Raw genomic sequence first — 26672 nt, forward strand, 5'->3', positions numbered from 1 at the left:
TTTTTCTTTTCTGTTAATGGAAACTAATAACATTTTCTTGAAGATTCTAGTTATTTTTCTTTAGTTTTGTGTGATTAGTAATCATTTTTCTCAATTGAGGTGTTCATAGCTGAGATCTATGTTTACAGTTTAGTCGAAGATTCACACCCTAAACAATGTATGGTGACTTAATATTGTAGCATTTTCTAAAGTCTTACTATTGAATTTAGAGTTGTTGTACATGCATAAATGTCATAGAAAGAGACTTATTTGCTTTTAGCCTAACTGATTTTCAGCCAATATTCGCAGTAAGGTTGTTGGTTTCCTACTTACAAGTTCTCCACTAATTTTCCATATAAACGAGTGTTAACAGGTTGGCGTAGTGAATGAAATGACTCAAAATTTGACAAAAGTGAGAAAACAACTTCCCTACTATAATAAAAACTTCCCATAGTATAGATCCCTTTATAACTGTTTTAGAAAATCAGTTACAGCGGCTTTTGATAGGTGTGAGGCTCTTTTAAAATTTTGTCATATGCCTAAATGAAGCAACGTATAACCTCAGGGCACCAGAATAAAGTAAGGGAATTTTACTTTGAATAACTTAGTAACAGGCCGACATTTTTTTTTCACCGCGGGGTTTATAGTACTTGAAAGCTGGGCTCCTATATGCTTTTTTATGCGCTTAAAAAATCCGGAGTCGATGATAGCATAGTTGAAAAACATACCTTGTCATTATGTTGCTAGGGCTGTCAGGTCAAGGCCACAATATGGCCTCTGAGTATCCACGAAAACAACCAATGCTGACGAAGCTACTTCCTGGATCTGGATTTCTGAAGTATGTGCTGACACATTAATCACAATCACGAGTACTTACAAAACATATTCAGTGTTTAACGTATTTTGTTATCAAAAATGTATTTTTTTTATCTTATGTGCTGTAGTAGACAATGATTTCTCAACAGTTTTATTCTGTTTTCCTCTGTTCAAGAGGTTGTAATATTATTCGCATATGTTGACTCTGCTGTTTATTATAAAGACAGAATGATTGTTATCTTTGTTTCTATAATATTGCCGTAAAAGTAACTTAAAGGCTTACAGGTTAAGTAAGAACAAATTTGTAATTTGTCTAAGTGTGAAAGAAACTTTTATGGGGTGTATTAAAAATGTAACCGTGGTTTTGTTCAGTCTCTATCGTGTATAGTGTGAAAATTTTATTCATTGTATTTTCAGCCTCAGTACCTTGAAAGGGTAGCATAGAAGTTTAGCAGGATGTGTTTTGTTGGGGTGAACTTATTAATATGCTACTTTCGACTTGTCTCTATGCTGAGACCATCTTCAAGGTAAAGATACAGAATTCCTATCTTACTAAAAACAAAACAGGACCAATTCATCATAAATGTTAGCCATAAGATATCTATGCTGCCTATAACACCAGTAAAATAAGACGAATGCTACAAAAACAATTAGCTTATCTATACCTACAGTGTTGCAGATTGTTATCTGAGAAAACGCGTTATTTTCCTCTTACAATTAGACTTTATCTGTGTGTGTGTTTTTCGTATAGCAAAGCCACAAAGGGCTATCTGCTCAGCCCACCGAGGGGAACCGAACCCCTGATTTAAGCGTTGTAAATCCGGAGACATACCGCTGTACTAGCGGTGAGCTAGACTTTATCTATACCTAGAGTGTTCCACACTGTTACCAACAATGATTTGCTGCTTCGCTGTTACGAGGTGTAGTTAAATTATTGGAAACTCTCTTCTGCCAGATGTTTGTAAGTGGTACGGTCTGACTAGCTAATTAAAAAAAATCTGGGCACTTAATTGCTCTACCAAAAATAATACTGAAATTAACATATATCATGACATAGCAGCACCGAAACATTGAAGTGTTAAGGTGAAATATACAAAACATTTCGTGATAATAAAATGGATTTGCTCTAAAGTTCTTGGAATCTCTGATTCTTTCGTTAATGTATATCACGATATTTTTACATATGCCCTTATTTGTACTATTAAAGTTAAATACGCACGAAGTATCATAAAAATAAAATAATTTCTATTTGTTGTTGTTGGAATATGTAGTTTGGATATTTAATTACAATAAAGTGTCAGATAGCATTAAACACTGAGAAGTTACACAATGTTTTATCCTCTCAGTGCGGTTCACCCAACGGCACACCACGTGTATGTGGACTTACACCGCTAGGAGCACAGATAGCTCATTATTTAGTTTTGCTCTTAACGAGAAGCAATCAATCTATCAGTGAGCAAACGGGGGAAGACAAGTGACATCCATATCATATCCAGGAAGGTAAAGGAGTAAGTAATAATAACTCTTATATTTTACTTCTTATTTCTAATAGTTACCTAGTGACGTAACTACTATTGTGATATGTTTAACTTCTCAAATTATCTTATTTGTTTCTTATAATTATATATATATATATCAAATCGATGTTTATAAATTATCATGCTTTCTCAGTATGTGATAATATTATCGTTTTGTTTGTTTTTTTGAAATTCGCACAAAGCTATTCGAGGGCTATCTGTGCTAGCCGTCCTTAATTTAGCAGTGTAAGACTAGAGGGAAGGCAGCTAGTCATCACCACCCACCGCCAACTCTTGGGCTACTCTTTTATCAACGAATAGTGGAATTGACCGTAACATTATAACGCCCCACGGCTGGGAGGGCGAGCATGTTTGGCGCGATGGGGATGCGAACCCGCGACCCTCAGATTATGAGTCGCACGCCTTAACACGCTTGGTCATGCCGGGCCAATATTATCGTGAAAATTACATTTTATTTGTAAACTTTATGTTTAGTTTAAGCATTTATGTTCTGGTTAGTTATTTTAAAAAATCTAAGTCCAGCCAGTAGGTAGACTCACGCTACAAGTTCAGGGTAAATAAATAAATACACAGTTTATTCTCTCACTTGTGTTGTTTGTTTTTCTTTGCTACCTGTAGTGATATGAATGCTCTGCATACGATTTCCGGAACCAACGGTTTATGAATACATGTAACAACTTGACCGCATCGTTTCTCTTACCAAGTTCATAACTCGAAATAAATACGATACGAAAAAAAAATTGAATTTCACATTTTGATATAGTTATTTGTATAATAGTTATCATATGTTTTTCAGTTTCCGAAACAAAGAATCTTCAATAAAAAAGGGCCAGCATGGCCAGGTGGTTAAGGCACTCAAATCGTAATCTGAGGATCGCGGGTTTAAATCCCTGTCGCACCAAACATGCTCGCCCTTTCAGCTGTGGGGGCGTTATAATGTGACGGCATCTCACTATTTGTTGGTAAAAGAGTAACCCACTACTAAATTAGGGACGGCTAGCGCAGATAGCCCTCGTGTAGTTTAGCGCAAAATTCAAAACTATAAAAACTTTGCCACTGTTCGTTATCAACACGAAAATAGGTATTAAATTGTCGACACATTCAGTTATTACTTTTAAATATAGACTGTAAAATACATCAGTGAAACACGATATGTTCTGTTCACCAGATGTTGGACAATTTAATTGTTTGTTAATCACTTTCATATGATGTATAACTTTAGAGACATGACAGGATGGTGTAATGTTTTCATTAAATAACTTAACTAGGCGATTATTTCATCGAATGTTACAACTAGTGAGTGATATGTTTTTCTTTCTTTGTAAAATAAACCTTTTGTATTCATTGTCAATCATTTAAGTCTGGTGATATGTCAGAATTTCCATAATAGTTTCAATGCCGTCAAGGATGTAGTTTTGTTTTTATTAAATGTAAAACCACCACAATAACTTTATTACTCACACTTTATTTTTTGGTTTGAATGTGTTCCACACAATATATCACGTCAATAACCTTCTATATAAACAATATTCTTACAGTGTGGTACTATTTTGAAAACGCGAGTTAAAATTGAGATTATGGAAATAACATTGTTTAATTTCGAATTATTTTTTTCATAACATTCTTATTGTCATCGTCAGCGTCATATAAAAAACAACAACACGCTATGATCTTCCCCTAGTGACGAACAATTTCTTTGCTCTTACTCCAGTCCCTCTCAGGCTCCCGTTTCTTTTCATAGTTCTCCGAATAGGCTGTTCATGAACCTCTTCACTCCTTACTGTTTATTTTGGAGTAGTGTGGCTATATGAGACATTCGTTCTTTCAAACCTAAGTATATTTTTCTTTCGACACCGTTTTGGTAAGAGTGAAGGATTTGATACTATGTTTCTAAATATCTTTCCCATAAGACAGGTTTATTATTCTTATATTACAGCTGGTCCCCTTTCATTAGTTTTTTGTATCTTCTTACAGATGAAATGATTTTTAATACAATATTCTTCAATAACACTTAACTTTACTCTTTTGCAGAAATACCTGAAGAGGGACATTTACGTAAGGAACCAGTACTAACTTCTAGTAAAGTTTATTAACAAACTTGAACTTGGTGTTTTTTTTATACACTACATGACCAAAATTATGTGGACACCTCTTCTAATTAGTAGGTTCAGCTATTTCAGCCACACCCATTGCTAACAGGTGCATAAAATCAAGCATACAGCCATGTAATCTCCACAGACAAACATTGGTAGTTGAATGGGTTGTACTGAAGAGCTCAGCAACTTTCAACGTGGTACTGTCATAGGATGTCACCTTTCCAACAAGTCAGTTCGTCAAATTTCTGCCCTGCTTGAGCTGCTCCAGTCAACTGTAAGTGATGTTATGTGAAGTTGAAAGGTCTAGGAGCAACAAAAACTCAGTCATGAAGCGGTAGGTCACACAAGCTCACAGAACGAGATCGCCGAGTGCTGAAGCGCGTAGCGCGTGTAAATCGTCTGCTCACAGTTGCAACACTCACTACCGAGTTACAAACTGCCTCTCGAAGTAACTTCAGCACAAGAGCTGTTCGTTGGGAGCTTTATGAAATGGGTTTCCATGGCCGAGCAGCCACACACAAGCCTAAGATCACCATGTCCAATGACAAGCGTTGGCTCAAGTAATGTAAAGCACACCGCTATTGGACTCCGAAGCTGTGGAAACGCGTTCTCTGGAGTGATGAATCAAGCTTTATTATCTGGCAGTCTGACGGACGAATCTCGGCTTGGCGGATGCCAGGAGAACTCTACCTGCCTGAATGCATAGTGGCAACGGTAAACTTTTGTGGAGGAGGAATAATGATCTGGGGCTGTTTTTCATGGTTTGGGCTAGGTTCTTTAGTTACAGTGAAGAGAAATCTTAAAGCTACAACATACAATGACATTCTAGAGAATTGTGTGCTTCCAACTTTGTGGCAACAGTTTGGGGAAGGCTCTTTTTTGTTTCAGGATGACAATGCCTCCATGCACAAAGCGAGGCCCATAAAAACATGGTTTGCCGAGGTTGGTATGAAAAACAAGACTGGTTTGCATAGGGCCCTGACTTCAACCCCATCGAACACCTTTGGGATAAATTGGAACTCCGACTACGAGCCAAGCTCTCTCGCACGACTTTACTGACGTTCTTGTAACTGAATAGGAGCGAATCCCCGCAGCAATGTTCTAAAATCTATTGAAAAGCCTTCCAAGAAGAGTGGAGGCTGTTAAATCAGCAAAGGTTGGAGTAACTCCATATTATTGTTTATGGTTTAAGAATCAGATATTCAACAAGCGCATATGGGTGCGATGGTCGGTGGCCACATACTTTCAGCCATGTAGTGTATTATACACTATCGCTTTGATAGATTGAAAACGTCCGATTTATAGCTTACAAACTTTGTATTTACTCTTATAACTTATTACTAACGCTTACCCATTTTCATATTATAAAGATTTTTTTTCGAATACATAATAGTTCCTAAGAAAATCTACCAGTTTAAAAAATTCACTGTTGATTTACTATGAGACATTTATTTCAACGTCTTCATTATAACATAAAAAATACCATAGTATCCAGGAAATTCTGTAGATTCAACAATCTTGAACAGCAAGTTTCCCTGAATCTCTTTTCACATAAAATCTTTAAACTGTTCAGTATGAAAACAAATAAGTTTTCAGGGTGATAGCTAAAACTTCTTTCATAACTAGAATTGTTCCAAAATGGTCTCCACCGACCTGTCAATTAAAGCAAATGAACAACTTCTACCTAAAATCAAATCATTTAGACCTCACCTTATTCAAAACATCAAACTATGAAAATCAACCACGAATATTGTAATGTTTATTTTTTTGACGTCCAATATCACTCAGCTTCTGAAACCGAAATACTCTTCTATTTCTTTTTAAAAACTGACAAAGAGTGCTAGACATAACTCAACACCGATAGAAGCTTATATAGATATCGTCATACCCTGAGATAGCACATATCACAGTAAGAACAACCTGGTTCAAGGCTATTGGATGTTGGCAGCTATCCAGTCTACGGTAGAGGAAACTCGATGGTAGATTCCAGGTTGCCGAGACTCCGCACAACCAAATCCTGCAGAGATAATACCGATCAACGTCCACCGGTTGTTGAGGAACGTGATGAGAGGGCCTCCAGAGTCACCCTGTTTAGAAAATACTGTTTAAGTTAACATCTTCAGTACATACCAAATTATGGCCCTGCATGGCCAGGAGGTTAGAGAGCACTATTTGCAATATCAAGGTCACGTGCTAGAATTTCATCTCACCAATCATGCTCGTCCTTTCAGCCGTTACGGCCAAACCCGCTATTCGTTGGAAAAAGAGTAGCCCAAGAGATGGTGGTGAGTGATTATGATTAGCTGCCTTCCCTCTAGTCTTACACTGCTAAATTAGGGATGGCTAGCGCAGATAATTCCAAACAAACCAAACCAAATACATACCAAAGTATTGTAAAGTCTTTTATAAGAAAGATCGGTTGGTGCTGAGAGGTATGCGAAAGTGTCTGGTTTTTGGGCATTCTCCAGAGAATTAACTTTTCATTGTCAGTTACTGTGAATAACTATTATTAATTGTTAACTACACCTGATGTTTTATATTACACCAAATCCAACGACAGTTTACTTTTCATTATTAGTTACTGTAAATAACCATTGTTAATTATTAACAACACCTGAACTTTTATATTATATCAAATCCAACGACAGTTTACTTTTCATTATTAGGTACTGTAAATAATTATTAATTGTTAACTACACCTGAACTTTTATATTATACCAAATCCAATGATAGATTACTTTCATTGGTAGTTACTGTAAATAACTATTATTAATTGTTAACTACACCTGAACTTTTATATTATATGAAATCCAATGACAGTTTACTTTCATTGTTAGTTACTGTAAATAACTATTGTTAATTATTAACTACACCTGAACTTTTATATTATATCAAATCCAATGACAGTTTACTTTTCATTATTAGGTACTGTAAATAATTATTAATTGTTAACTACACCTGAACTTTTATATTATACCAAATCCAATGATAGTTTACTTTCATTGATAGTTACTGTAAATAACTATTATTAATTGTTAACTGCACTTGAACTTTTATATTATATCAAATCCAATGACAGTTAACTTTTCCATGCTAGGTACTGTAAATAATAATTATTAATTGTTTCCTACAAAAATTAAAAGCTATTCATTGTTTCAATAGATATAACAATTATAACAAAATATTTACAATGGACCATTAAACCTTAATAGCAACACTACGTCTTCTGGTGGAACAGCGGTCAGTCTATGGACTCAGAAGGCTTTACATCCGGAGTTCGTTATGCCCTAAAACAAACAAACAAGACAACGGAACTGATGTCTCAAACGTATAAGATAATTTGGAAACAGCTTACCACGCATGCGTCTTTCAGTCCTTGTTCGTACCCCGCACACATCATTTCCGGGTAGATCCGGATGTTGATCCCTCGGCTACGATGCCACCTTTCACAATCTCTGTTCGTGATGACGGGAACATCGACTTTCTGGAGAACACGAGTACCAAATCTATTGCCTTGGTGATGAAATAATGTACCTTATTATACTCTATCTATACACATATTTAAATGGAAATTATCATCTTAAACATACCGTTGGCTTATTGTTTTAACAAAGGTCGACTCTGATACAAAAATAGTTTAACAAAACGCAATATTTCGGCATAAAACAATTTTATGTTTCAATGTCGTCCTATCCACCCTTTTTTTTTTACTTGCTTAGGGTTAAAATGATCGGAACCGACAAAGAAGAGTTGAATCAGTAAGTCTAGAGCTAATGTTTTATTACGAATGTTATAAATACAAAGCTTTCACGCTTTCCAGCCACATTTTCTAGCATTGGTGCTACACAAAGTTTGGTTTTGATTTTCTCTGGAGAAGGACAAACACAGTCTGTCTCAATACATTTATCTGTTAACTTATAAATAATATTTTAACTCATGTTACACGAAGTGAAACTTATAAGCCATCTACTTGCTCATGTCACATGAAACCCATAAAAGTGATGTGGTATTGAAATTATCCATTTACTTACTGTAAGGAATATTATTAAGGATTGTTAAAGATTTGTGGTTTCATGAAAACCATATAGATTTTCTTTTCGTTTTTCTGGAAACTATGTGGACCTTTTCGTCTTAATTTGTGTTTTATACTCTTCATAAACTGTGTTATAAAAGTTTCCAAAATAAGAATCAAAGGGTTAATAAATTCCACATATTCACAGACTGTTACTTTTCTTCATTATACGTTGTAGGTGCGGTTCTTTAAAGGTCAATTTTTATGTACGAATAAATCAAAAAAATATACAATACTCTAGTAATGTGTACGAATCCTTACTTAAAGCAGAATCCGTTTTCCCCCATCCTGTCACAATTCCGCTGAATCCTTGAAATTTTCGACCGTACGGAGGTAGGCAGATGGGAAGGATATGTTCTTGGAAATAGACTGGACGATCTAAATGTAGCAAGGCCACGTCATAGCGGTCAGGGTGTGATGCGGAGAAACGGAAGTGGGGATTGATCTTGACCTCTCGGACACTAAAGTACTGAGGTGGCAAACTTTGGTAACGCTGGTCTTGGATGTCGTACACGCCCAGAACCACGGTCATCTCATGTAGTCTTGCCCTATAAAAGTAAGCTCACGTTACCACTTCTTAGTAAACTCCTCTGAAAGAGGACCTACTCTAAGGTGAAATAATCTGTAAAACGATTCACATTAACTTTAGTAAACTCGTCGTACGCACGTGAAGTCGTCGTGAATACAACGTATACTAATTTTAGCAAACACATCTTGAAGATAACCCACACAAAGTTGTAGTTTACTTTGGTTTACTTATGTTTCTTAAAAGCAAAGCCAAATAATGGCTTCCATTAGCCTATATATCCAGAGAAAGATAAACCAGCTGGTACATTTAGTTTCCTGTATTAAAACTAAATATTAGTTCTGGTTTTTTGACTTACTTCTTATGCTAATTGTTTCACTTTGGTTACGTTCCACAGGGAAGTTGTAGTTTAATTTGGTTAATTTACTCGTATGGCTACTTTCCGTATAGAAGTTGTAGTTTATTTTAGTTAATTCACTCGTATGGCTACTTTCTATATAGACGTTGTAGTTTATTTTAGTTAATTCACTCGTATGGCTACTTTCTATATAGACGTTGTAGTTTACTTTGGTTAATTCACTCTTATGGCTACTTTCTATATAGAAGTTGTAGTTTACTTTGGTTAATTCACTCGTATGGCTACTTTCTATATAGAAGTTGTAGTTTACTTTGGTTAATTCACTCGTATGGCTACTTTCCATATAGAAGTTGTAGTTTACTTTAGTCAATTCACTCGTATTTAGGACAACTCATGGTAGTCTCGAGGAAAATACATGTTCATATTAACCAATTTATTAGTCTTAAGAGCGACTTTAAGTAACCTTCATTTGTGGTAAAACTTACTTGTGGACACAATGACCTGCGGTCACCACAAAGGTCTGGCTGATAAGTGCGCCCCCACACTGTTGACGAGAAATTTTGATATGGGCCTGTTAGGACAAAATGTATGATCAATATTGTCAGTTTATGAATAATGTTTTTATTTCTAAAGTCTCATATTATGAAAGTTTGAAGAACAGCAGACGCGATTATCTCACATTTAAACAACGTAAGAAACTATAATTCCTCTCTTAGTAAATACTTAGTAGATAAAGTAACTCAAGTAAATGGGCAAATATCTTTGCCTGCAAATGGCGTGTATGCAGAACTGGCTATGGGCAACATTGTAGTCTGTGCGAGGTTTGTTTTTAACGCCCCACCCATCGCCCACCGCGAAGGTCTGCCATGTGTACGTGTGTGTATAGAGGATGGAGAGATTGGGAAATTTATGATATATTATCCGAAATTCGTACTGGAATTGGGCTTTCCATTTTATTTGTGAGATTTGTTTTCTCTTTTTTACACATAAACTTGAGATTTAAAATTTAATATAATGAGTATGCGGCTTGATAAACTGAGTCGTGGGGTTGAATGATTGATTATTGAAATTAATCACAAAGCTACACAATGTGTTATTTGTGCTCTGCCCTCCACGGGTATCGAAACCCGGTTTGTAGCTGTGTGAGTCTGCAATCATACCGCTGTGCCGTTGGAGGATCTGAGTCGTGAGATCAGAACTATTTCGCTAACTAAACCACGCTAGTCTGAATGACTGTTTCGTAAGGGTGATGTAGGAGGGTTATACCCAGACGTGATCCCATTATGCCACTTCTCAGGGGACCGTAAGAGTACCTGCTAGGTTTGGTGACAAGTGGTTCGTCAATCATAATAAATACACAAACACACAATACTTTTTTCAAATAATACTTTACATATATAATTATTTGTATGGTTACTATTTGCAGGAAACATTGTTGAATGATGTACGGATAAAATATTTTAAACAATAAACACAATAATAATAACTAACAAAAGTATGAAAGCGATACTTTCATAGATATGTATATGTTCATATAAATATGAACCAAGTGCAACTTGTACGTAAAAGACGTTTTGAACTTCGAATAAACAACGCCTGCATAAAGGCAAGAAGTGGGGGATGAATTAAAGCACTTACACAGACCACTATTAAGCAGTAAACAAACATACAACGACATTTAACAAGAATATTCAGATAAATGCATCCCTGTAGTATTTCAGCTACACACACACATCTCAATACGCTTTAAGTACAACTGCAACATGGCCGAGCACCTGTTTCTGAACAAGATAATCCTCCAGCGGCAAGCTAGAAACCGAGTTTCGATACCCGTGGTGGGCAAGAATACAGATAGTCCATTGTGTAGCTTTGAGCTTAATATAGAAATAAACAAAATTTAAATTACCTACCTGCCACGGAAACTCCCCATATAAAGCATCATGCCCTCCAATAATACGACTTTGGGGTTTTGCTGTAGGACGTCCACACACTGGAAAAAGCAGCTGTTATTTAGACATTAAAATAAATTACATATTAATCTATATCTTAGAAACGCCACACATACTTCTCTATGTCCCATGGATACCAACTGTATGATATATATCTATATAAAATGTATATGTTTGATTATATTAGCGTGAGTTTTGCTATAGAATTCATTGTTACACATCTTTCATACTTGCTATCCAGTGATTCAGTGGTAAGTCTGCAGGTTTATGACGCTAAAAATCAAGTTTTGATACCCGTAGTGGAAAGAGCACAGATAGCCCCTTGTGTAACTTTGTACTTCAAAGTAATCAAAATATATTCTTGATGACGAGAAACCCACATGAAATAAAAATGTATCTCAGAAAGCTGGTATGGGTATTATTACTTTTACAGATAAACAGAGTACAACGTTTCGACCTTCTTAGGTCATCTTCAGGTTAACAAAGAAAAAGTTTGCAACAAACCGTTGCCGGACACATGTTTTAGGGACGAGAGCGTAAACGGATACGGGATTGTAGGAGGCGTTGCATTTGGATGTTAGGTTATTAATTACTATAGGTATAAAGGTGTTCTTTATATTGGTTTAATTTTGGTTTTAGTTGTTGTATAAGTAGAGCTTCTTCGATTCTTCGTTTCTGTCATCAGTTCCAGCCACCATTTTATGACACCGATTGAATCTCAAGCGATCAGTTCAGTCTTATACCCACCACTATACTGGCACAGGTATGTTGATGATACAATTACTGGATTCACATCTACAGAACACATACTTAGTTTTTTCAACCACGTTAACTCGATACACCCCAACATTATGTTCACCTGTGAACCGGAAAAAAAGTAACCAAATATCATTTCTTAACCTCAAAACCACAAAAACCGATACACAATTCAAAACAGAAATCCACTGCAAAATCACCCATTCTGGGACCCAGCACATGAAAGAAAACAAAAACTCAACATATTAAGAAACCAAATAAACACAGCCACAAAACTATGTTCACCCGATAAAATTAACGATGAAATTAACAAAATAAAACAATACTTCATCAACATCAACAAATTTCCTCAAAAAACCGTTGAAAAAAAATATACGCATACACCTAGACCAACAACAACTAAACAATAATAAATTCCAAGAAACAACAAACTACAAAACCTTACACTGCTGCATACCATATGTTCCCGACATCAGCGAAAAACTAACCAACATTTGGAATAAAACCTTATAACAAATCACAACATTCCAGTAAACACTAAATTTATTAAAAAACCAGGTACAAACCTAAAGTTCATACTATGTAAAAACACAACATCAACATAATTTATGAAATACAATGCAACAACTGCTTCAATTTCTATATTGGAGAAACACGCAGAAAAATGGAAACTAGGTTCATAGAACACTAACAAAAAAAACACCTACACCTGGTTTTGAACACTGCAAATTAAATAAACACAACATAACCATAGAAAACACCCATATACCAAGTAAAAAAACTGATATAAACAAACGCAAAATCGAAGATTGTTTGTTTGTTTTCGAATTTCGCACAAAGCTACTCGAGGGCTATCTGTGCTAGCCATCCCTAATTTAGCAGTGTAAGACTAGAGGGAAGGCAACTAGTCATCACCACCCATCGCCAACTCTTGGGCTACGCTTTTACCAACGAATAGTGAGATTGACCGTCACATTATAATGCCCCCACGGCTGAAAGGGCGAGCATGTTTGGCGCGATGGGGACAAAATCGAAGAAGCCCTACTTATACAACTAAAACCAATATAAATGAACACCTTTATACCTACAGTAATTAAAAACTTAACATCCAATTGCAACGCTCCCTACAGTCCCGTACCCTTTTATACTCTCGTCCCTAATACATGTGTCCGGCAACGGCCATTTACAAACTCTCTCTCTGTTAACCTGACAATGACCTAAAAAGCCGAAACCATGTTATCTGCTTTATTAGTAAAAGTGTTAATTCAAAACAAACAAACTCTCTTACGTAAAATTAAAATTGCTGTTTTAATTCGTTAATCTAGCCTTGGCTTACAGTACGGTTAAGTGTTCTTGAAATGTTACATACATATATTATCTCTGATGTCGAGTTAAAACAACTTACTAAAACTCCATACATATAAAAAGGAGGCACATTATTATGACAATGTTGTCCACGACAAATCACAACTCAAGAATAATACTAACCTTTTTTCTTTTTTGTGATTGTTATAACTGTTATGGATATGGATATCGTATTCAAATGCCTTAGTTTGGTTTGTTTTGTTTTGAATTTCGCGCAAAGCTACACGAGGGCTTTCTGCGCTAGCCATTCCTAATTTAGCAGTGTAAGACTAGTGGGAAAGTAGTTAGTCATCACCATCCACCGCCAACTCTTGGGCTACTCTTTTACCAACGAATAGTGGGATTGACCGGCACATTATAACGCCCCATAAGTGAAAGGGCGAGCATGTTTGGTGTGACGGAGATTTGAACCCGCGACCTTCGGATTACGAGTAGAGTGTCTTAACCACCTAGCCATACCGGGCCAAATATCTTAGTAAAAACTAATTTAGCAGGAAAAGAATTTCACAACGTTCTAATGAAATAAGAAAATTTGAAATCTTCACGTGAATAATGTTCTATACATTGTGTAGAGTCTTTGGTGGAAGCAAAGGAGTTCTTGCTACTCTTTCGTTATGAGGAAAATATTCCAATCTTTATGTAATTCTCACTTTGTGATTCACTTAACGTAATGTTTATGAACATATTGGCACATCTCGGCTCTCCCATTCGTCTATCTAAACTCATCTCAATATTTTCCTTTGAGCTTTTCGTTGTGCGAAGTTCATTGTCACATCAACGATATACATATATAGTTTCACCTGATATATTAGCATCATAGCACAAATCGTCTATATAAATGGAAGTACACGTGACGTAATTAGATTATATCCTGATAATAACAAATTTAATGTATTTATTATACTAGGATATATCAAATAATAAACCAAACATCAGTGTTACAAAACAAGGCGTGAATGACTTGAGAATTCAGACATTTGAGATTGTTTTCAACGTCGAACGTCAAATAGCCACAGGATCTACTTCAGAAAAAACTTATGTGTTCATACTATACGAAACAGTTGAGAATCAAAAGAGTATTCTAACGTTTGGTGACAAAAACTGGCAATAACAGAACCATTCACGTCAATAAATATCATACTATATAGAAAGTAACTGAATCACATTATAGTTTCATACAAACCAAAGTTTTAAATAAAAGTAGTAGCGCAAATAGAAAGAAGTAAGATATGTTATAAAAGTATTATTCACAGATTGACTTGAGGGATATTGTTAAAGTAGAGCTAATAATTTACATAAAAGAGAATTCCTGTTCTGAAACGATCACATGTTATCTGTGTGTACGTATAACAGTCCTCGATATGAATCAGGTTTTATATGTTCGACGATTTAAACTTTTTAACCACGCGTTGTAAAACACATAACTATAACAAACGAAACAAAATCTAATTACACGCTCCAACATTTAGAACACTGGTAGACAGGCAATATTTTAAGATAACAGACGTACTTTGAACGAAGAAACTCTTCGATCCCTGGAATATTTATAGATGAAACTACTTTAACCAAGTCTGAAAATGTATCGCTTTTGGTTCGGTATAAAATACAAGCGTTGCAGTCAAACCAAAAAGACATAACACAACAGTGTAACACCAACTTACTAGCTTCTCTTGTGCTTAACGTCCGATACTGAAATGGTGTTTTCGGGTAAGACACTTGTGGGGGAGAGAGTTTATGTCTGCGGGTTGGTCCTCTTTCGTGAGCACAACATGTATACAGCAAACTGCTCCCACAGAAAGATATAGGTGTCCCCCCTGTAAGCAAGCAATAAAGAGAGAAGGAGCAACGTTGATGAGATCCATTATAAAAGCAGGTATCTTCTGAAGTACTCCTCCTCGTGGTCTTATCTGAAAAACAATTTTTGTAACATTATTACCTGTTAGGTATAATTATTTTTTTTAATAATCAGAATAAACAAACATCTTAACCATGATAAAGAAGAATATACTTCACTTACAAGAATAGCGGTGATGGCCTCTCTGGCCATCTGCACATAACCAGATCACACAGCTCATCAGTATAGCCCACTTCCAAGGTAAACAGTAACCAACAAATGACCTGAAATGCATCGCCGGTCACAACTGCAGGAATTTGCTCATTTCACAAAAAACTTATACCCTGAAGGAGAAGTAGAAAAGTACATTACTACAACAGCATCTTTTAAATCAGTAAATGTCTGGTAACTTAAAGCTGAACAAATACGTTATATTCATGTAAGTTCCTTATCACATTACGTTTATAAACAGCTTGCACAACTAACAATAGAATGCCAATGCTCCTTAAACAACAACAATTAAAACAGAAACAAGGTTTCGAACATGAACTGAATGATTCTTGTGGTTCTTTCTTATTTAATCTAATTGTAATACTCACGTATTGCATACAACTTCTAAACTAATATTTCAAACATAATGTCTGTTCAAATGTAATTGTTTTAAAATGAATAATTCATCGTCTGATAACACAGATCCGCGAACTTAAACTTCATAAATATTGTTTTAGTTTTAAAAACGGATTTTCCATAATTTATCTACGCAGATTTCGATAATAATAATTTTTTTTTTTTCTATTTTGTAAGGATTTTTTTTTTTTTACAAATAGGGAAAAAGAAACTCTTTAGATAAAATTATTATTTTGCTTACCACAACAAACATTTCTAAGACTCTCGCGTCGCGATTGGTCTAAAGAAATGTGTAGCCAGTGGTTGTCAAAATTTAAAGCACAACAAAATGTGACTCGATTTCAGTGAAAATGATTCACTGATGTAAAAGTACATATGATGCTTAGTAGAAAATCTGTACGTAATAGAGAAAAATGGATATAATGTTCGGATTTAGCGTACAGGAATTACTGCAGAATATGTAAACATTTCAAGACAACAAAACCATTGTAGGTCTGTGTAACCTAATAAAGTTTAAAGTCAAATTCTCTGGGTTAACGATGCTCAACGTTTTTAAAAAGTGTATCCTTAGATTGAGTATCCAACCAGTGAAGTGTCACGACACATAATCTATCGAAATAACCACTTAAGAGTGGTTTATATTAAATAAAAGGTAAATAAAAAAAAGTGATTCAAAGGTGAACACCGAGTCTCCGCTAGTGGAATACTTCGGAATCTTATCAAACTGCCTTCCAATTTTAAGGTATTAGAAACGCCTATTTCTACCAATTAGCTTTAGAACTCGAAACCATTAAACCAAAATTTGTATATTACCGGTTTGAGTGTGTGCGTGTGTGAAGAGTCTATTCACGAAGGGGTTGAAAATCAATAACTTACAATACTTAATTTTTCAATGACTATTTGACACGTTTATTTCATTGCTTATTTGACATTAGATGTGTTAATGAGACAGTTCAGCTAGAAGTTAGTTTACACTATGTATCCCAACGATCAAAATCAGGCTTCGTATCCGCATGGATAACTCGATGCATGACTTTATATTCAATGATAAACTAAAACGGTCTTAAAGAGAGCTCGATCGTCCTATATAACAACATCATGGATATTCTAATCCTATATAACAACATCAAGGATAGTCTAGTCCCATATAACAACATCAAGGATAGTCTAGTCCCATATAACAACATCAGGATATTCTAGTCTTATATAACATCATCAAGGATATTCTAGTCCTATATAACAACATCAAGGATAGTCCAGTCCCATATAACAACATCAAGGATAGTCTAGTCCCATATAACAACATCAAGGATAGTCTAGTCCAATATAACAACATCAAGGATATTCTAGTCCTAGTGTTTCAATCTTACTAACTTACCCTTGCAGAATATATAAATATCATACGTATTATAAATTAGTTAAGTCGGATGAAGTCCAAAGGATAGTGAACTGGACAGTGAATCCGAGGGTCCACGATGTACTTTCCATTGCCGTTTAAATCGTGCTCAGGACTTGGAGGGGGGGGTGAGGTATCATAACAGTGTCGGCCGAATCTCACTTTCTGTCTGAAAGAGTATACCAAGACTAAACAGTGAGTGGTGCTGACCATATGTTGTTTCTCTGGTCTATCATTTACAAATTAGGGACGTCTGCCTAATGCGCAGATACTCCTTATTACATTTTGCGCACGTTTCCGTAACAAACGTCCAACGTTTTAAATGAGTGAAATTTTACGCGTGGAACCGGAACAGAACCTTCCTTGTCCATACTTCGCTATGCGTTCTTAGGCATCGTGTGTGACCTATTTCTACCAATAAGTTTTAGAACTTGAAATCGTCAAACCAAAACTTGCATATTACCGGTTTGTGTGTGTGAGTGTGTATGTGAAGAGTTTATTCACGCATAAGAACTCAGACAATGAGAAAAATATCCGTTAACCAATTTAGAAGCAGTTAAATTACTTTAGATTCAATAACTGACGGTATTTTATGTTCAGCGAACGACTGATTATCATGATCAGGACAATCATGTTTAGTGTAATGTCAACAAAATTATGTTATTGGCCATAATTGCTTTGTTAAATACATACGTCGTGATGAGCAGTTTGTTGACATTGAGATGGATATAAGCGGTGTCGTGACAACTGTTTTGCTGGTGTCTAGGTAAATGTAACATATTTTTATGACAGCTATTTTCAGCCGTTGCACAGTGGCTTATAGAATGACTCTGAGTTATTAGCCGCGGCAAAGTGGCTCATAGAATAGTTCAGATTTTTTTTAAGTACAAACTTTCAGCTCATAGCTCTTAATCTATTTGAGATCTAATTACAGCCGCGGCCATTAAGGATTCCCTCTTAGTTGGAGATTGGAATGAGCATGAAACATGAGGTGTTGTTAATAACATCTCAATATGAAGTGTTGATCGAATCACGTTTTGTTGTTAATAGCATGCCAATGTTAGGTGTTAGTTGTGTCCACTATGATGTTACTATGAATAACGAAACTGCAGTCATTGCATGGTAATTTTACAATGCAGCAGCGGATAATTGTCAGCACGTGACCGTGTGTCTCTTGGGCAATTTTTTTGTTTCTCTCTCAATTAAGCAAACCTCCAAAATATTAGGGGTGAACTAAACAACTGAAAAGTATATGAAAAACAGGCTGTTAACATATCGTTGTCCTAAATCATGGTCTCTCCATAACATCAAGAATGGATCAAATACCAATGAAGAAATATCATAAAATACAACTCTGCAGGTCATTAGTATTCCGTTGTCTTAATTTAGCATATTTAATAAATAAAGTAATTTGTGGGAGTACGTATTTAGGGTCCTTCAACAATCGAAATAGAGAAAGGAGTGGAAATATTAGTGTCAGAGATTTGTCATCATTCGGCATTCCATGAGTAAAGAAAGTAAAAAGTCTAAAATAAAGACATGACGCCATGAAAATTAAATTTAATACTGGGTTTAAAAGATTCATATTTATAAAGTAACTTGTAACTGCAGCGTGGTCTGGAAGAAATCGCTGTTATTTTCTGCCGTCTTTGAACTCTCTATAATCTGATTCTTTTAGATGTGTTCAGGTTAGTCCAAATACGTAACTGGTTCCTGAAGACATGATCTCTTTTTATTTTATTTGATAATTTGTGTAAGTCATATTTCCAAGTTGATGTACCAAGAAAAACATATCCTTTGTGAATTCATGACTAGTTTTTAGTGTGATTTCCATACTGCACTGTTTATGTGTGTTTTCTCATAGCAAAGCCACATTGGGCTATCTGCTGAGCCCACCGAAGAGAATCGAACCTCTGATGTTAGCGTTGTAACTGTACTGTTAATAAACAAACACGTGTTTTTAACAGCCTAGGAATTGATAACCTTCTATAAGGAAAAGTGTGAATTACTGTGTACAATAAAGTGAATGGTAGTACTATGTTACAGAGAGGCTTCACAACACAGCACGATAACAGCTAGAAATTGTTCTATCAACGTGCACGAGAAATATTGGTTACTTTTTTGAAGAACATGTGTTTTAGTAAATTATTAATAACTTTTAATTAAAGTGACTTATCTGTTGTACGTAGATAGGAACTAACAAATAATATAACTAATTTAATGTGTAGTTTTAAGTGGGAGAATGTATTTTCATAAAACAAAAATACATAATATATGCAGGATGTTTCAAGTCACATTTTACCCACCACTGTATACTTATATTTACGTTGGATTTATTCCATATAAATATAGGTTCATATGATGAATTAAGGACAATTCCAAACACCATATATATGATATACAATGCAGCTCTAGAGCAAACCTAGTCTCTCTCTCTTTTTTTTCCTGTTTACTGTTTTACAGGATTACTGTTGATGGTTGGAATTCCCCCCATGCGATGTAAATAGTATTAAAAACAGACAAATTAATAATGATTATTACGTACTGATTCATTAGTTAAGTGTCCTCGCTCTTGTCGATACTTCCGATCGTAATAGGATTAACGAATAAGAAACTAATAAACCGGAAGACAAAACTCTTGTAATCTTAAATATACAAAAAAAAAAGAGAGTTGTTTCTGTCTAAAATTTTGGAAACAATATATTTATTTTTTGATGACGAGAAACCCACTTGAAATAAATATAATCTCAGAACGGCTGGTATGGGTATTAACACTTTTATTGATAAGGAGAGAACAACGTTTCGACCTTCCTAGGTTATTCTCTGCTTATCAATAAAAGCGTTAATACCAACACCAGCCGTTCTGAGATTATATTTATTTATCTGTACTTATTGAACTAACTAGAATATAACAAGTAATTGGATTAATAAACGAAAATAATATTTGGTTAAATTAGGTTATCTAGTTAGAAAAAATAATATTGGGTAGAAATGCAATAGATATGAACTAGATTTGTGTCCTACTTTTCTTCGCGTAAAAAGGTTCTAGTTCTCGGCTTAAGCAACTTCAGGGTTAATGGCTCATAAATGAATAGCCTTAAAGCGGAAAGAAATTACCATTTGAAGGTAGCTACGTATAAAAATTGACAATTTATGGCGTGGATGGATATGACTGAAGCAACAGCGACGGAAATATTTATACTAAAACTGACGGCTTAAGCATCACTATGAAACAATAATACATCTGTACTACTTTTCTGTTGAGCTTAACATTCATGGTTTGTTAATAAGAAATCTAACTTAAGATCTTGTTCTAATTGAATCAGCTATTAATATATGAAGGAATAATAAAATCTCTTGCATAATCTGGGTAAAAGTAATAAGAGGCCGTAAGGGCTAAACCGTTATCACTATATAATTTGAATATTCAATTTATTATTAGAACTACACAGCAGACATCAGACAGACGCAATTATATTTTTAATGCTTGAGTTAAACTGTTTTTTTTTAAACTTGTCAACATAAGCTGTTTTGTTTTGAATGTTAAAAATCACTAACACGTGTGAAATGTACGGTTTTTGCCATTCGTCGTAAAGAAAAAGAAAAAACAAATTCGGTTTAGAATTTCATAGTATACTTGGCACACATATACACATATAAAATTGCTAAGTAAACATATCTTCAGACTGTTTTTCTCCTTTGCATATTGTCTGCGGTCAGTTTTTCATTATTTTTCAATCAACGAGATAATTAGCTACATAATTCCAGTTGAGCATATCATCGGTTTTTACGTACTTCTGGTTGTGAATATTTGAAGTCATTACGATGACAAGTGTATATGTACTCCCGGATAAGTGTATCAAAAATCATTATGATAACAATTGTATATACGTATTTTCGGTTGTGAATATCTGAAGTTATTAAGATAATATTTACATACGTATTTCCGGTTACGAGAATAAGAGTAAATGAAGGAATTTTTCTTTATTTCACGCAAAGGTACGCGAGGGCTATCTGCGCTAGTCATCCCTAACGTAGTAGTGTAAGACTAAAGGGAAGGCAGCTGGTCATCATCGCCCATCGCCAACTCTTGGGATGCACTTTTACCAACGAATAGTGGGATGGACCGTAACATTATAATGAAAACAAGGCTGAAAAGGCAAGCATCTTTAGTGGAACGGGCATACAAACTCCGATCCCCAGATGACGAGTCGAGCGTCCTGTCCACCTTGCCATGCCGGGTAGTAATTTAAGAAAACACTAGCGAAGACAAAAGTATTTTGAGCTATTTTTATTTATTTGTTCTCACGAAAAATAAAACAGTTTGAATGAAGAAGTTTAAGTCACCCAGCTGGTCAAGTCTGTGTTTTCTAAACAATATAATACAGTCAATGAAACCTTTACGTTCGGAGTCGCAACATTAAACATAATTGATTCTATTAGAACTGTTAAGATTGCAAACTATTAACGTATGGTCCTGTATTGTTGTACTCGGATAAAACTATGCAAGTCTACCACTGGCACAGAGAAATGTCTGAGGACTTAAAACGCTAGAAATATGATTTCAATACGTTGATGGGCAGAAACCAGCCAGCTTATTGTGTGATTTTGTGCTTAAAGTACAGACAAAGAAAAATATATATTTATAAAATGTCATTGAACCAGTAAGATTTACTTTTTGTTAAACAGCTAACGTTATTATACGGAAATAATAGCTTTGATGGCTGAGGGGTCATATATCATTTTATTTTTTAACGTTAAGGCCGAAAACGGCAAGGGAAAAATGACAGCGTCATTCATTTACAACATCTTCATCCACCTCTGACTATTATATATAAAATACAGCAACCATGTTACTTTGATACACCTGAATAAACTGTTTATGAGAAAAAAGATGACAAAGACTTCATTTTTGATGTATTTAAATTAACTGTATGTGTAAAGAGATTGCCTAATAAATATGAAAACGCCCGGCCTGTGAATATACAAGCTTTCAAGTCCAAGTTTTATTAAATTCTGTCCAACGATCACCTGATATTTAATCTTTGGCTTGCGAGTGCTTTGAAATTGACGTTTTTAAGAAGCAAGTGTATTCGCAAAATAACCTCTGTACACTGTCTAACTATTTGTATTCAACTTTGGCCAGTGGTCGTAATAAGCTTTAATATACAATATAAAATTAAATAAACAAACAAAAAAGAAAAAGTAGAGAGAAGCAAATAAGAACGAATGGTGAATGTTTTACTTATATTTTGGAAATAGCGCGGATAGCCTTCGAATAGCTTTTCGCGAAATTCAAAACAAACACATTTTGGGAAATATTGGCCAGGATTTTATAGCTTGTAAGATATATTTAAGAAAACTTTGTTCTTGCTAAGCTAACAGACTATATTAATTGGCCTTCTCGTTTTTCGCCTGGCATGGCCAAGTGTTCAGACTGCTCGACTCGCAACCTGCAGGCTGCTGGTTCGAATCTCCATTCCATCAAGCATGCTCGCTTTATCAACTATAATGGCGTTGAAAAAGTGATGCTCAATCCCACTATTTGTTGATAAAAGAGTAGTTCAATAGTTGGCGGTGGGTGGTGATGACTTGCTGCCTTCCCTCTAATCTTTAACTGCTAAATTAGGGACAGCTAGAACAGGCAGCTCTCATGTAACGTTGCGCAAAATTCAAATAAAAGAAATTCTTCCCTTTTTTATGTAAAAAAATGTACTTTTAGATTTGGTTTTAAAAGATTAGATCAATCCCTTCAGTGGCTCAGAGGCATGTCTGCTAATTCACAGCGCTAGAAACCGGGTTTCGATATCCGTAGTTGGTAGAGCATAGATAGTCTCTTGTGTAGTTTTGTGCTTAATTCAAAATAAGCAACTGAAATATTCAAGCTGCTTCCATCTTAGAGCATCTGGTAATAGAACAAACGGTTATGGATAAAAGTACCTATTTTTTTCTCAACCACTCAGGAACTTTTCACATAATGTAATTAGGGAGTCCGGTTATTTGTAACTACTAGCTAAAACCTGTCAAGCTTGTAGAAATAAAATGTTTTGATACCCACGTAGAGAAGAGAGCCATTTTTTAGGGTTTCGTGGTGCCTTGAGGGCTTTTCCTATTTAGTTTGTTTTAAAAAAAAAGACCTCATCTTGCTGAAGGTCATGTTTATTTGTTTAAACGCAACGCTACGCTGAATACAATAGCGTTGCAAGTTCTCGAGCTTACCGTTCTGCAGGGGAAGACATATGTGGGAAAATGATCATGAAATATCTTACAATTTTTTGAAACGTTTATTACATATTCTTAAACGAAAATTTCAAGACATAATTTAAAGGTTTACTTTACCTGCAAAATTATATGAAAATTTTATATTGTGAAGTGATTGGGGGAAGAAAACAGTATGATAAACTTTATATGTGTGTATATATATATACATATATATAAATGTAAAATGTATTGGGACAGCACTAAGTTTATAGACTTAATTAAAATGCTAAAACCCGCAATTCGATTTCTCGCGTTGAACGGAGAGCAGATAGCCTGTTATGTAGCTTTGCGCTAACTGAACAAAACTTTGTACTTTATGCAACCTCGTGACGTAAAAAACATCGTTTTTGTTTGTGAACCCAAGTGCACACCTTTATATTTATTTTTTAAGAGAAATACTTGTTTTTATAAGCAAACAAACGTTGTAGTTTATATAGACAAACAATATTAGGTTAAGAAGCAAACTATTATTTTTACATTTCAACTGGAAGTCACAACCGAATTCTATCGCCTCATCGTAAGACTAGTTTACTTCAACATTTCCGGTTATTACCAAATAAATTACTAGCAATTTTGAGGTCATTTTTTTCTCCAAAGGGGTGTTTAAATTTCTTTTATTACACAGCCACATTCGAGGTAAAATAAAAACAAAACAAAAATGGTATAAGGCTTTGCAACAATACTTATAATTAATTTAGTGAAGTTCATTTAGTCAGAAACAATCACTACAATTATGTAAAAAACTATATGTATAAGTAATGAACAATGACATCTAAGTCAGACTTTTTAAAAATCATCACTTTGGTTGCTTGTTTTTGTTTTTTAATTTCGTGCAAAGCTGCTTGTTTTTTTTTTTTTTAATTTTGCACAAAGCAACTCGAGGGCTATCTGTGCTAGCCGTCCCTAATTTAGCAGTGTAAGACTAGAGGGAAAACAGCTAGTTGTCACCACCCACCGCCAATTCTTGGGCTACTCTTTTACCAATGAATAGTGGGATTGATCGTAACTTTATAATGCCCCCACGGCTGAAGGGGCTGAGCATGTTTGACGCAACCGGGATTCAAACCCGCGACCCTCAGATTACGAGTCGAGTGTCTTAACCACCTGGCCATGCCAGCCACACTTTGTTTACTTTGACAATGGTGGAAAAGTAGCAATAATAGTGACGATAAAATTATTTCTGAAATTTCAAAATGTTTACAACATAATCAGTTTTATACAAGTATTACAGAACTTACAAAAGTTTTGCTTTTTATGCAAACTGCTATAAAGTCAACAGTTCTATGAGAGTTTTACATGAAGTGTTATAAAAATACAGTCCTGCTAGCTTTATGTGAATTGTTGCAAAAATTACAGCCATATTCGGCTCTATATAAATTGTTACAAAATCTATATTTCTCAATTTTATGAGCTTTAGTACAAAACTTACAGTTCAACTGACTTTTATACGAATTGTTACTAAATCTACGTCTTTATTAGATTTTATATGACTTGAAATAAAACTTACAGTTCTACTAGTTTTATACAAATTATTACAAAATCTACAAATAGGCCTAACAAACTCACACAAATTGTTTCAAAATCTGCGCTCTACTAAGTTTACAAGAACTGTTATAAAACGTACGCTCTTATGTTTTGTAAGAATTGTTACGATTCTGTAATCCTATTAAGTTTACATGTCATATTACCGAAGTTACAGATATAATAAGTTTTATATAGATTTTTAGAATAAGTTTCAGTTCCACTAAAATTTACATGAATGATTAAAAAACTGCAACTTTACTATTTATATATGTTTCACATACATTATTACAAAAACTACATTCCTGAGTTTTATATGAATTACTACAAACATATAATATTACTAAGTTTTATTTGAATTGTTACAAAATCTAGTCTTACTCAGTTTAACAAGCTTTGCTACTTAACTTATATTTACGTTTTATACCATTGCTACAGACAGATTAGAGTTCTACTAGTTTATGTGAATAGTTACAAAACCTACATTCACGAGTTTCATGCGTATTGTTAAAGCTTACAGTCCTACTAGTTTTATGTGAAATGGTATAAAACTTGTAATCATAACTTTATATTAATCGCTACGAAGCCTTCAGTCCTACTAAGTTTTATAAATGCATTGCTACAGAGTTTACAGTCCTACCGAGTTTAGTGTGAATTGTTAGAAGACTTATAACAACTTTGTATTAAAATAATTATTATATAATATACAGTTCTACTAGTTTTATGTTGAATTGTTTCAGAGCCTACAATCTTAATAAGCTCATATGAGTTGTAACAAAACCTATGCTTCCAACTTTTATATGAATTGTTACAAACCTAGAGTTCTAATAAGTTTGTTATGGATTGTTAAAAACTGTTATTTCTTTATAACACTTATGACTAAATTATATCAACTTAAATTTTAACTAAATTTATCTTCACAACAAAACATCAAGTTATCGGACATGGTATTCTAAAAATTACATCTCTTATTGTTGATAGTTTTAAACCATTAAACCTTGACTTTTTTTCTCTTAATTCCACGTTTAAAGACTTATTATCCAAGTAGTCAGTGATAGAATACACAGTACAGCGACAGATATCCAGCTATTATGCGTGCGATAACTAAGGATACATACACTTCCTTATTTATTCAATTACACAATCTTACACAAACAGTACCTTATCGAATACAGTCTGCACCTCACAGTACTAAAGTCTGCTCGCAGAACTAAGCCTCAGCATGAAGCGAAATTCTTCAGGCAGCGCGAGCATAAGGTTCATAGTTCTCTGTACAATAGTATCTTAACTTACATTATAATGTATCGATATTACGCACGAGAAAACTACCAAAACCGTTCCTACCTATCTTACCAAGGTCGGACGGGTGGACGACAGCAGCACGTGACTTTTACAGGTCTTGACCGAGTACTCTGTATGGAAAGACGTCATCTACCTGGGAGTCAAACCATCCGTGTGCAGTGTTAAAGAACCGGGTCAACCTCTCTTACAGAACACCTTTCTATAGCTTTGCTTGCCCTGGTAGAAGACAGTCTGGAGACACGGGTACAGAACAAGCAAACACAAACACACACACAC

The 26672-nt window shown here is 34.8% G+C and overlaps 2 protein-coding genes across 7 annotated transcripts in view; one reads left to right on the plus strand and one right to left on the minus strand.

The window, feature by feature from the left end:
* The window catches only part of LOC143255169 (chymotrypsin-like elastase family member 2A), a 49741-nt gene extending 41950 nt beyond the window's left edge, over positions 1-7791 (plus strand). Inside the window, exons 7-9 of one of the 3 annotated variants that reach the window (XR_013030453.1) lie at positions 2142-2303; positions 4365-4388; positions 7642-7791. Coding sequence is in view for 2 of the 3 variants with exons in the window: in XM_076510420.1 (XP_076366535.1) it covers positions 2142-2273 (132 nt within the window). In the remaining variant the exon portion in view is untranslated. Of the gene's footprint in view, positions 1-2141; positions 2304-4364; positions 5799-7641 lie in introns of those variants that run through there. The other 2 variants (XM_076510420.1, XM_076510418.1) reach the window with 2 other exon arrangements.
* Positions 5773-26672, minus strand: LOC143255166 (serine protease 27-like). 4 transcript variants are annotated; one of them, XM_076510415.1, is made up of 8 exons: positions 26448-26672; positions 15473-15633; positions 15117-15362; positions 11296-11375; positions 9871-9956; positions 8763-9049; positions 7785-7942; positions 5773-6516 (listed from the first exon to the last, which is right to left on the minus strand). In XM_076510415.1, exons 2-8 carry the CDS (start codon positions 15582-15584, stop codon positions 6361-6363), a joined length of 1125 nt encoding a protein of 374 aa, XP_076366530.1. In that variant the 5' UTR covers positions 15585-15633; positions 26448-26672; the 3' UTR covers positions 5773-6360. The 4 variants fall into 4 exon arrangements, with proteins under 4 accessions (XP_076366530.1, XP_076366531.1, XP_076366528.1 ...); XM_076510416.1 differs by having other exon boundaries at positions 15117-15269; positions 26439-26672; XM_076510413.1 differs by having other exon boundaries at positions 26439-26672.

This window comes from Tachypleus tridentatus, chromosome 7, assembly GCF_004210375.1.
Source record: "Tachypleus tridentatus isolate NWPU-2018 chromosome 7, ASM421037v1, whole genome shotgun sequence".
NCBI classification, from domain to species: Eukaryota; Metazoa; Arthropoda; class Merostomata; order Xiphosura; family Limulidae; genus Tachypleus; species Tachypleus tridentatus.

Coding starts and splice junctions, on each gene's coding strand:
- LOC143255166 (XM_076510415.1), bottom strand. CDS start 15,584: ATGCATTTCAGGTCATTTGTTGGTTACTGTTTACCTTGGAAGTGGGCT. Junction 15,363..15,472: donor AGGCCATCACCGCTATTCTT/GTAAGTGAAGTA, acceptor ATTGTTTTTCAG/ATAAGACCACGAGGAGGAGT. Junction 11,376..15,116: donor GTTAAGCACAAGAGAAGCTA/GTAAGTTGGTGT, acceptor TGCTTTTTCCAG/TGTGTGGACGTCCTACAGCA.